Source organism: Pezoporus flaviventris, unplaced genomic scaffold, assembly GCF_033815535.1.
Source record: "Pezoporus flaviventris isolate CSIRO_AGI_PZ_B2104156 unplaced genomic scaffold, CSIRO_AGI_Pfla_v1 ptg000020l, whole genome shotgun sequence".
NCBI classification, from domain to species: domain Eukaryota; kingdom Metazoa; phylum Chordata; class Aves; order Psittaciformes; family Psittacidae; genus Pezoporus; species Pezoporus flaviventris.
The window spans coordinates 3,503,787-3,516,355 of record NW_026892568.1 but is presented as its reverse complement, the minus strand read 5'-3'; the positions used below and the strand labels follow the sequence as shown (position 1 = coordinate 3,516,355).

The window sequence follows — 12,569 nt, the reverse complement described above, 5'->3', positions numbered from 1 at the left end:
GATTTACGCTCAAAGTGAATAGTCAGCACTGTATAAAGTCTACATTTCTTTTCCTTGGATCTAATATAAAACCTGCAGGGCAGTGAAGCATCAGCCCACTCTATCACATATGCCACTATTTATTATGTTATTGATCCCTCTGCAGCCAAAAGACAGCAGTGGTTTAGTGATGGTGTGGTCAACAAATTCACATCTGAATTAAGTGTTTTCTGCTTGTATATGAACACAAGTAACACACCTGATGGACAAAAGGGTAGTTTTTGTTCATCTGCCTCCAGACGAACCTCTTAGGCACACACACAGTTGCACCTACTCACAGTTACAGAGGAATACATGTGGAGTAATTCAACTGGCATCTTTAATAAAAACAGAACCTGGATTAGAGTTTTTCTCTCCCAAATCTCCATCTCTATGAAATTTGGTGACAAGAAGATAAAAGAAAACAGATCCTTTCAGAACATAATCCCAGTTCACACGAAATACACATACATGTTTAGAATTGTAGATCTGACTCTAAATTCAGGAAAAAAAAACATAAAAGACAGTTAAGCCATTTCTTTCCTGTGCTTGTCTTCTTAATCACTTCTCTTTGCAGATTCCCAGCCCTGCTCAGATGAAGAAGGCTGCTCTGAAGTATTCCTTCCAACTGACAGTGACTATGATTCCAGTGATGCATTAAGCCCCAGAGAATTAGACCTGATTTACTCCTCCTCACAGGACATATCCCAGCAGGCCAGCAGTGGCCTGGGTGGCAGTGCACCTGATGTTCTCCAAGTCCACGACATGAAGCCTTGCCTGACATTGAAAGAAGGCCTGACAGAGTGTAGTGCCTTTGATACTAATGCTGAATGTTGCACAGAGGACATGAGCAATCTAACAGTGTCAGGGCTTACATTGAAAAGCATAGACAAGTCCTCTAGCTCCAAGCAGGCACTGAGCTTTTTAGGGAAAAAAAAACTAGGGAAACATCAACATTACAGCTACTTCAGCCGGCACCATCGGTGGCTGCGTGTGTACAGCGAGACACAGTCTGGCTCTCTGTCTGAAGGGGTGTATACTCAGCATCTCATGAGACATTCAGATTTGTCTCAAGAGCCTATCTCCACTGAGCAGGTGAAGATTCCCATTGATGGATCTCGGAGCACTTTCTTGCCTCATGCATCCAGCCTTCCAGAAGATGGGAAAGGCAAGTATGAGGAGTCAAGGCAAACTGTCCATCAGATACATGTGGAGCCTTATAAAACATTTCTGGATGAAGACAGCAAGTCCTGGGCAATGAGCACACAGTCTGTAGAACACAGGGATGCTCACAGTGCTATGCAACAGAAAATGAGTCCAGATGACCAGTCGGGTTCTGCTGTCTCGGAAGTCTTCAGCAGCACACTTTAACCCTCAGACTTGTGCATTGCTTCCCACTGCTACACAGTAAGAGAGTGAGCATCGTGCATACAGGGCCATACTTTCAAAACCACTTGGAAATCTCCAGCTCCTGAAATGGCAACTCATGCCACTCAAAAGAATCCTCATCTTTTGACTTCATCACCAGGTTTCTGGTCTTACAGAGGTATCATCTGTCACGATGTAAGCTTTATTATTGGCATCTGCACTTTTGCAGGTAGAGCTGTAACAGTCACCACAAAACAGAACAACCTGTGGCTGCAAATCTAGTAATGAGGTTTTGCAGTTCTCCTGGTTTCCATGTCTCTCTGAGCATGCAAAATTTTAAGCATGAGTGGTTCTGCCTGCAAGTTAGCAGAAACTGTAACATCCTTGGTGTCCTCACGTTAGGACTGTGTCCTAAACTTGTACTAACCAGTTCTCCATTATTTTGTGTCAGTTTTTCTACTTCTTGAATGGATTTAGGCTGCATATAACTGAAGTGCTAACTGCTCTAGGAACACATTTAACCCAGAGTTTCACTTACAGAGAAATGAGAAGTCTTTTGGTACCTAGAAAAGGCACTCAACTCCACCTCTGAGTGCTGTCGAAGTCTGACATAATTATCACAAGGGTTTTTTTCACCAGCTTAGATTTCAAATTATGTATTATAAAGGCTTAGCAGGTAAACCTTTGGGGTCAAGAGCAGGCAGAATGAGACCAAGTTCTGAAGGAATAAGATGCAGAGTCTAAGTGAGACTGAAGCTTGGTCTTTTCTTCTGCCCAGAACACAAGAGCTCATTTCTGCATGTTGGCAGCATGCTCATACACCCGTTGAAAAGAAATGCTCCTACTTTTGTTCCTGAATATTCACTGTAAACTTCAGGGGTATTTGATCACCATGTCTGAAATTGGGATAACTGTAATGATTAGGGAAATTTGGGGTACGGTTTGAATGCATTATTTGGGCCACCAATATTGTATCATAATGAGAGTGGGAGGTGGTGTTTTAGCATGCTGTGTTTGTCTAAAGGCAGATCACACCGAGTCATGATGTTGTCCTTTACAACCAGAATCAGCTTATAGTACTACAGGAGATGATCTCAAAAATGAAATCCCTATTAATGAGAACCATAACATTTGAGTCAGTAAGAAATGAACGAATGTGGAGAGAAACCCCAGCTGTTGCACAAGCTTTAATTTTTCTTAAACAGTTCTTGAAGTTTAATTTTATAGGCCACATTCCTGCTGGTTAAATTCCCTCACTCCATGTTTGCACAGCCTTCTACCTTTCAATTTTTCAGCCTCCAGGTGGATACATTCTAAGGCCTCCAATAAAGAGATTTGAGTTAAATAGTTGAGTTTACAAGTCCTTGAGGTAAAGGTAAGGATTTGGGCCCATGATCTGTGGTCCTTATTAAAATAGCACTTCCATAACCCCAGTGCTATTAAAATCCCTGTGAACTCAATCCATAAATTCAAAAATAAATGTTATTCACTATTTTATGCTTGGTCAGTATGTGGAAGCCAAGAAGAGTCTTTGCAGTGATACAAGGGCAAAAACTTTCTATAAGGATTTACATTTGTAACTTCTCTTTTTGGGAGAGGGAAGTTAATTTTTCACCCAAACTATTCATTCATTCCCTGATCCGAGGCTGGAAAGACTTCCATTCACTTCCACAGGCTTTGAATGAAACCCATATTGAAAATTCCTGTGGGTGAGAAGATGCTGGGGGGAGCAGAAGTGTCAGTGCCAATTTGCAGCTAGAAGGACATACATTGTATGTTGTATGCCACATGGAGCTGCAGGGGGAAAACCTGACTCACACACCATAGAACCAAACAGTGATGTTTTACTGTCACTGAAGGCAGTAACAGCTTGTTACATTAGATTATGTTCATTAGCAGAAGGCTTTGCACCAAGGAGAGCCAGACAGTGTAATGCTCATACTCAGAAGTCAAAATAATTTAGATTGTTTTCTAGGATACAGCACCTAGCCCAGGCTCCCCTAATCTGTTTAGCCTCTAAGCAAAACTGCCATAAAACTGTCTATTAAAGAATAAAAATAACAATACACTGAGGCCATATGTTTTTGCAGGAAGCGATGAGATAAAACAAGATGTTCCTAAATGAAACCCACCTTGCTTTGCTTCGGCTCTTCAGGAACACTGAGGGCAAGAAGTAGCAAGAACCACAGCAGAACAGGTACACACTGCTGGTTAGGTAAGGATGTAAAAATCTCTGTTACCTACTTCTGCTGCTGGACTTTTCCAGCAGTAGTCATGTATCGAATAACGAGCTGGGTTCTTTACTGGTAGAAAGGGCTTGATTTCATCATAATCTGCTGTGCTAAAATGGAATTTGACTCTGAGAATGCAAATGGCAGCCACAATGTACCCCACCTTGATTCTAACTTTGTTACATGGAAGTAGTGTTTACATGATGGCCAATGGGGCATGCTTCCTTAATTCTATTAGCTCTAAATTGAGGTTCTTCCACATACTTTAATAGTCAAAGTAGTAATTGATAGTTCTGACTTTAAATACTTCTGATGATAAAGCACTGAATTGTCTCGTTAGAAATACATGTTCTTTGTTCAAAATTATCATCCCTATCTATTCAGTGGGTGATTGAGCAGAGCAACGCCTTAAAAGAATAGTAATGAACACCCAGAGATAAATAAATAGTAGAAAGTGGTGCCTTTCAAGTACTGTCATAGTACTGATCATACTGCTGCTGCAGTTGTCTTAGGAAGATCACTCACACATTTCACAAGCAGCCACAGCAATTCAGAAGCATCCTGCAAACTACAGCACTGTATTCCCACTCCATAAAGGCACAAGTGGCTCTTCTGAGTAGGGCTTAAGAGTAAAGGCTCACAGTCAGGAATCAAATTAAAATTAGGAACTCAGATCTTTGCTTCAATTACTGGGAACCCTTTCCCCAGGTTGGGCTCAAGTGCCCCTCCAAGGATTCCTGCACAGAAGGGGGAAATGCTGTGGCTCAGAGCCCACAGCACACCAGAGTTTCATTAGCCAGCAGACAGCTCATTCAAATGAGTCTGCACCCACTGAAGCTCTGCCCTAAAATGGGTACTAAGGCTTCGTAAACTTCTGGACATCTCTCTTTTACTCCTGTATCTTGCCACAGAACTTTGTCCTGCATTTTCTAGGGAGTGTATATTCACCTGGGCTGAACTCAGACCCTCCTATCTCTAGGCATGACTTAACTGGCTAGGAAAAAACATACTGCTTTAATACTGTGACTCGACAGCAAAAAAAAGAATGTGGATCATATCTCCCTGTTTAGTGGACTAAAACTTTCCTTTTTCTGCTGGTAGGAAGCAAGTTAGAGGTAAACTGCAAGGGAATTCCTAGCATCAGCAAGAAGGCAGTCTGCCCATGGATAGTTTGCCTCAATAAAGCTGTGCCTTGAGCACTGATTTCCCAGGCTTGTATTTCTTCTTCCTTTGCCTTTAGGTATTAGTTGACAATTGGATTTTCTGGACAATAAAAGCACACACAGGGAAATCTACAGTATTTTTAAACATAGATACTAAAAGGGGAAGGAGAAGATGGAATATTTTATCCTGAACATTTATGTTTAGAGCGTTTTGGAAAGAGATGGTGCATCTTTAAATTCTCTAAGGTATAAAGAAATGCATTAAGTTGCTGGTCAACTCTTTTAAGGTGTTTAAATGCATGGCTCATGACTGTTACGTAAAACTTCAATACAGCCTTACAAACAACAAGGGTATAGTGTATTTGAAACTATGGTACACAGCTTGGAAACTTACTCTGAATTTCTCTGAGGTGTTGAACTTTGCCATCAGCAAAAAGCATTTTTAGTAAAGAGGCCTTGAATTTTCAGACAACGGAGATTTCATCAGGTTGGGTCGGATTTTTCCACTACAGAAAAACACTAAGTAGCTGGAATACTTTATTTGTAAGTATAATCTATCTTTTGATTCCATCAAGTAGAATTCATAAGGCTAAATCATGCCCAGAAGCGAGAAGCAGAGCTGTTGGAACAGTATATTCTTTGCAAAACCCAACGGCAACGTTCCCGAAGGCAGGCTGTGCATTATCTCTGGCAGCTTTGGCCTCTTCTGTGCTAAGTGAACATCTGCATCTTTTGTGCTAAGTGAGCATCTGCAAAGTCATGAGAAGTCAGTTTGTTGATTTGACTGGAGCAGGCCCCACATACTGCTGAAAGCTGTGCAGCTCCTACCAGCTCAGAGGACATCTCGTGGTCCTGGTGTTCGTGAGCACTTACCCAGCTTGCTGTCTCTCAAACGGAGCTTTGGGGGTGAAATAAGAGCCAGGCTGGAATACGTATTCACACGACAGCACCTTGGGCAAGATTTAGCCTTTAAACCACTCACACTGTAATAGAGTAATGTGTTAGTAAGCTTGTCTGTCATTAGCCTACAGGAAACCTCGTCTTTTGCTTGTCAAATAATAAGAATAGATTTTTTACGCTTATGTTCATTTTCTCCCTTGGAAAAGCTATCTGAAATTGACCTAACCTTAGAGAAAGTGGTTGGTGTGGCACTAATCTACCTTATTACTGTGAATTGTAGTAATTTATTAAGCAGATTTTAAGTTAAACGCACAGAGGTTTTGTGTTTTGCTTTATATAATGGTCAGTTTGAGGCCAATTGTGCTGTCCTTAGACCTCGCTCCAGGTCCTTTTGCACCAGTGTAAACTATGAGTAGCTCCACTGAAGGCAAGTCAGGTATTGCCTTGTACAGATCAGCATTACCTCCACTGACTCACAAGGCTGGCTCGGCATCAGCTGAGGATCTGGATCAGTGGAGTCATCACGAACACAACACACAGATGCTGGTGCAAAAATGGTATGTGTAAGGAAGACAAAAGGGGATTTATCTCATGGAACATCCCCCTGGAGGTCACAGGGACAGTTGTTGGAGCTGGCTCATAGAGTGAGCCCACCACGCTGCTGTGTTACCAGTTGTACTGGGGGGGGTAACCTATACTGCATGATCTATTGCTACATTTGATAACAGGGACCAAATTTCTCTCCTGTATTATGCAAATGAATCCCCTGCTAAATGTAATGGGAGTTTCAGTTACTTTCCTGATAAAAATGAGGACTGTTGAGGGTTATTGGGGACCTGGGGGGAGGGAAGAGGGGTTGTTTGGTTTTTTCCCCTCAGAGAAAAAGTAATTTAAGTGAAATGTGCAAGGCAGTGTTTAATTGCTTCCTGCCTTGTTTGTACATAGCAATTTGGCTGTTTATTGGTTGTCTTTGTTCAGATTTTTATTGTAACTTGTTGCTATATATGCAACCAAGCGTATGTTAAAGTTTAAACTTTGGTACAAAATAATGCACAATTTTATGTGCTTTAAAACTTTGTAAATATCTAGATGAACAATGTGGGCTGTGCTAACTGTGATCTTGAGACTTGACGCAACAATATTTTCATGCATATGTACCTGCAAATGGTTTGAAAATAGCAAAATATATCTTGAGGATGGCCACGAGCCAAGAGTAAATGAGTGCCGCATGACTCATGCTTCTTTAATAATTCCTGAAAGAGGCATGTCTAGTACATAAAATAGACAATAAAAATAATTTTCAAGACTACAAATATTTTTTATAACTTCAGATATTAAATACTATTTTAGAAAAAAGATTGGTTGGTAAAAGAAATCAGGTTTATTCGAGTGAATCATTGTCATAAAAATGTTCTTAACATAGATTTTTTTGTTTGATCTAATATCATAGAAACCCAGCTCTTTTAAGATTTCGAAGACTTGAAGTGCTCTTGTGTTCTTACCACTCCTGTGATCTTCTGAAATGATGTACTTCAGGTCTTTTCCCTCATTAACAAAAACATGCTAGCGTATACATTCGGAATCCTAAATACCATGTGCACTTGTGTATTTGACCATCACCAAGTACCCACCTATATGAGCTTTACAGTCCATAGAAATGTGAATGTAGCTTGTGTTTTTCCCTGAATTCTTTTATTTTTATTAGAAAATGACTTATTCTAAGGCCAAGCTTTCAAATATGGTCTCCAAAGTTAAATTTTGGGCTACACATTCAGACATCTAAACAAAACATGGCTTCCAGAGCTTGCGGGCAAAAATAACCTGCCATCAAAGTCAACAGGAATTGAAACTCAATTTGTACAAATGCAATTGCCTCAATACAGCAGTGATATCTGGGTAGCTGGATTTGAAGCGGCATCTTTCTAATCTGTGTGTTACAACTGCAGAAAGTGCTGGCATACAAGTATCAAAGCAGTGAACAGCACCAAGATCTTGCAAGCTGACAGCCCAAACCCTCCCCAAGCCCAGGGCTCTCCTATGGGCTCAGCAGCTTTCGGCTGGGTATTTGCAATGACACCCAGACAGAATCCACTGCATGCTTGTGGTGTGAATCTGTGCTTTCAAGCCATGTTGTAAACACTGTACTGGAGGTGTATAATCTGCTTGTAGCCAACACCCCAGATATTGCCTGCTGACGGGAAGTACCTTATGAAAGTGAAACACTCTTCCATTGTGACTCCTCCATTTTTCACATATTCTTGTTCTCCAAAAGCATGGCAACATTTCCAATGTAGGATAAAATTGGGTTATTGTATGTAAACAAGAGAAATAAGAACTCCATTTTCAATGCTGAAGTGAAAGGACTTGGGTCACTTTTTACCTTGTTTCCCAGATGGAGAGGTTGCTAAATCTACTTTAAGCACCATACTGTGGGAGCCTCTCAGCATCTTATGCACTATCCTACCTTTTGTACAGATACTGCTGTAATTAGAATAGGTGACATACCCAAGGTCACACAGAGAGCTTGTGACAGAGCAGGGACACAATTTTCTGGCTTAGCATCCTTACAACATCAGCAGCAGCCAATTATTCATAGCTTCTGCACAAGTATATGTGGTAATGTAAATGTTGACAAATGTCTGTATTCCAGCCAGGACATGCCAACTCATTGCAAGCTTCAGGATAACAGCATCTTACTGGAGTATCTGTGGGTATTTTCACACATGGAAAATATTGTAACCAAAATGCAGCCAAAGTGGAGCTCAGCAGTAGAGTGAAATACTGCTTAAACTGTAAGATAAAATGTGACTGTCGGTCACCTCTGCTTCCTTCATTTTCAGTTGCAAAACATTGTTACCACATTTCCAAAGTCAGTAAAAGAAAAAAACCAAATGCAAGTAATTAGTCATGTACAGTAAGCTAAGGAATTAACTAGAAAAAACACTGCAAGACAAAGAAGGATTTTTTGTGTGCATGTACTTAAATTACTTGGGGGCATTTCTGCATGTACCACACAGCTTTTAGAGCCTGGTTGTTCCTATGTTTTGCTTGCCCCAAGCTGAGATTTCTTCTTTATATGAGAAGATAGGTAAGTGAACAGTGCAGTCCGTCCAGACCTTTCTAACACGTTTGCCATGGTTCCTTGAAGGACAGTGCTGGTTTATAATTGCCTCTGTGTTCTATGATGAAATGCTTTTCAACCAACTGGAAAGAAGTTAACAAACTCTTATCGGCATGTTTCTGACAGCAAAAGACACCATTTCGCTGTTCCATTCAGATGTATTAACTTATATAAACTGTCATCTCTCTGAGCAAACTTATTAACTCATTTTTTAATTCTGCCTTTAAATAAATGCTTTGGGTTTGATTTGGGGTGTTTGGTTGTTCTGCAAACACACAAAAGATCGTTATTAATAAGCTTCATCGTTCTCTTCCCCAGACAGCTGTATTCAAACTCTCTTTTCAAACAAATGTATGTTCATTCAGAAGAGCTAGTAAAATGTTTCTATTTTAAGAGGTTTTAATTACTAATAATTACCCCTAATTAGTCAGTAGGATTTCTGCTCCTTACCTGTGTGAATAACAGAGCTAATTATTCTGATTATCCAATTCATTTTTATTATGGCAAACATGCCGGGAAAAAAATCAGGTACACTCCTCTGCTCTGCTGCTCACGTACACACTCAGTTACACACAAAAAACGGTAAAGTGGGCAGCAATTTATAAACTAATATTAAAGTCAATTTAAAGACAAAACAGCCTTTAATAACAGTAAATAAAAGTGGGGGTTTTTTTTGGTATATATCAAAATAAAATCCCTGCCTTTGGTGAGATGAGCAATTTTTTGACTTAATCAATGCAGTCTTTGCAAAATAAATTGTTTTAAAATTTCCACCAATTTGCTTTTTAAGGGGGAAACAAAGGCAATGCCAAAATGTTTTGCTTGTAATCACTTTCTGAAAAATCCTGAGGCAAAACGTTTCAAGCGTGGATGCCATCATTAAGTGGTGATAAATAAATCCATAATAGCGGACTAGGTTGAAACACCCTTCTGTGAGCAACGCCGCTGCTGTTGGTTTTAGTGGTACTTGGGAGTGCTCCTCGCTCCTGAAAATCAGGCATTTTGTTTAAGTGCTTAACATCAGTGACACACGTATGAGAATGTGGCTCTGGTTCCCCTCAGCTGTGATCATTTCTGGACCACAAAACAATCCCGCACCTACACAGAGATGTTTCACACGAACCTGCACACCTTCACCTTTTCCCATACTGCTTTTGAAATGTTTGGGAACGGAAAATGTTGCCCCTTTTTTTTTTGCTTATCTGCTCCTGAAATGGTCACAGAAAGGAGCTAAATCAGAAGTCAGGCTTGATAAGTTTAACACCCCAGTTTCACTCCTGTATGTAGCCCCAACAGAACACGTCTTTTTTCAAGCTTTCTTCTGGGGCACACTTGCTCCTTCCCCCTTCTGTGCCTTGTGTTCTCATTCTGATCCCCTGCTCTCTCATGGCTCCATCCTGATCCCTCTCTTCCTCGAGTCTGAGTCACAGGAGCAATAACCCAGCCTGCTTCGACCTACTCAGTGCCTCAGCTGTTAGGGTAAAGCCACGCTCCCGGGGGACTCACGTTTGAGTACAACCCCAGGATTGTCAGGGCTCTGGCTGGCAGTGCTGCCGAGGGGACAGTCTAAGGCTCTATTTTAATCTTCTGGAGCCCAGCCAAACACTGGAACGGAGCTGCCAGCACGAGGGGGGCCCTCCTGCTCACTGCGCCTGACCTCCCATCAGGAGAGGTGCTGGTGTGTTCCTACTCAAACTACTAGGGCTCTTTCATTGCGCCTGACCTCCCATCACGAGTGCTACCAGGGATCCAGCTTCGACTACTGGGGGCTTAACCCTGGCACAGGTCCAGCACACGAGCTACACGCCGCCTGTCTCCAGATGTAGGATGCACCGAGTGTACACTCGCACACCGCGGGCTCAGCCGGAGGGGGCTGTTTCAGGTACTCTGTACAAGCAGCCACGCAGCACTGCCAACCCCTCGCCCTGTCTTACAGGGGTGGATGTACCCCTGCAGGGGGTTCTGCCGATCCTTATCCTTTCATTTGGGAAGATGCAGCGTTTCACACGTGTCTGCAGTCCTAGCCTGCATCCCTACTGCAGCTGACCCTGCAGCTTGACTGCAGACGCTCCCTCCTGTCTCGAGCAGTATCAGCTCCACAGTCTGTCTCCATGGACGGGCATTCAGTGAGATGTGGCTGTGCCTCGGGCCTCGGGGAGGAAGCCCCTGAGTAACTGTGAGGCAGAGAGTATGTGCTACCCCTTCCTAGGTACCCCGAGATGGGAATGTTACTGAAGACCATCACAGAGGTTCGCAGTTCAGCTAAATCACTCTGTGCTTTGCAGCTCAGCTCTGCAGGCCTCCCCTTCAGCAGTCAGCAAACCCAGAAGCGCTCTCCTCCTCTCCATGCTCCCTGTGTGCTCAGAGCACCAGGACGTCAGCTGAAGCCCATCCTGAGCATCAAGAGCATCTCCCCGACACCAGCAGGCTCCGAGCTGGGATCTCACTTGCTAGTAATCTCCTGTCCTGGCTTCTTTATGTTGGCTGAATATCATGAATAACCACATCACCCTCCAGGCCAATCTAACACCCCTCCAACGCTACTATCTTCCGCTGAAACACATTTTTAGCAGCCCAACTCAGTATGTCACCATTTAAGAGGTTGATATTTAAGAGGTGTATGTACCCCTCGGGCCAGCTCTGCAGAGTTGGCAGGTTCACACCGCAGCACCCAAAGCGCTGGTGCTGCTGCGGTGCCAGAGCACATGGCAGCGGGAAGCAGCTGCAGGCTGCGAAGGCTCAGGCAGGACTCGCAGTACCAGCCATAGGCTAACGCTGCCCAGGGCCCCCAGCCTCGGCTGCCCCAGGACCCACCTACGCGCGCCCTGCTGCTGCCCGCGCACGGCCGGACCGGACCGGACCGGACCGGGCACCACACGCTCCCCTCACCACACGCCTGCCCAAAATGGCGTCCCGGGGAGCGGCGCAGCGCCCTCTCCTGGGCAGGCTGAGGTAACGGCGGCCGCCCTGCCGGAGGTGCGGTGCCTCCATGTGCTCTGCGGGCTTCGCGGGACGTGGAAGTTACCCAAGGCGCCTTGCACAGGTGCGGTGAATAAAGCTCCCCGGTATTTACCACAGCGTTACCCGCAATGGCGCCGCACGGCCATGCTGCAGATATGGCGCCCGCAATGCTGAAGCTCAGCCTCTGGGGATCGTCTCCTCAATGTCAACGACTGATGACTGCTGCCACTACCTCAGGTATTTATGGTTTTCGGGACTCTGAGGTTACCCGATGGGGGCTGTGACACGAGTGGGGTGGGTCGGGTGTGCCTTTGCATGGCTGGTCTGACCTGCCCAAGCTGCAACTTGCAGCCACCACCGGCAGCCTTAAACCCTCTCTGCAGCGGTCTGTGTTGTACCTCGGTGAAGCTGTAAGGGTTTTCAACTCCAAGGGATTGAATAACACAGCTCTAAGTCACCGGGAAACACCTGAGGTGCAAAAACATTCAGGCATGGCTTTACGTGGATGAGGCGTTCCAGCAACCGAGGGCAGCTTGTGTGTCATCCATGGGGATGAGCCTCGGGAAGATGGTTTGCACATGCATTCTTGGCAGAGTTAAGCTCATAAAGATCGCTCTGTTTGAGGGATTGCATCACCGCAGGTTTCTGAGTGACTCCGAGCTCAAGATGCATATTTTAAATCTCCCCTGCTGTTGCTGATAATTTGTTCCATATTTACCATATTACTTAGTACTTGTAAATGGAGGGGGGTTTAGAACATAACTGTTAATTAAGTTAGATAGCCATAGCCGCTGCAGGCCGAGCTCA

The 12,569-nt window shown here is 43.7% G+C and overlaps 1 protein-coding gene across 10 annotated transcripts in view; it reads left to right on the top strand.

Moving 5' to 3' along the window:
- Positions 1-9,047, top strand: part of ANKFN1 (ankyrin repeat and fibronectin type III domain containing 1) — a 127,185-nt gene extending 118,138 nt beyond the window's left edge. For 4 of the 10 annotated variants that reach the window (XM_061455385.1, XM_061455383.1, XM_061455384.1 and 1 more), the window contains one exon: positions 596-4,622. In XM_061455385.1, the coding sequence (XP_061311369.1) occupies positions 596-1,389 (794 nt within the window). In that variant the 3' untranslated portion in view covers positions 1,390-4,622. Of the gene's footprint in view, positions 1-595; positions 4,623-5,248; positions 5,503-6,065; positions 6,238-7,130; positions 7,815-8,330 lie in introns of those variants that run through there. The other 6 variants (XR_009743733.1, XR_009743737.1, XR_009743738.1 and 3 more) reach the window with 6 other exon arrangements.
- The last annotated feature ends 3,522 nt before the right edge of the window (positions 9,048-12,569 follow it).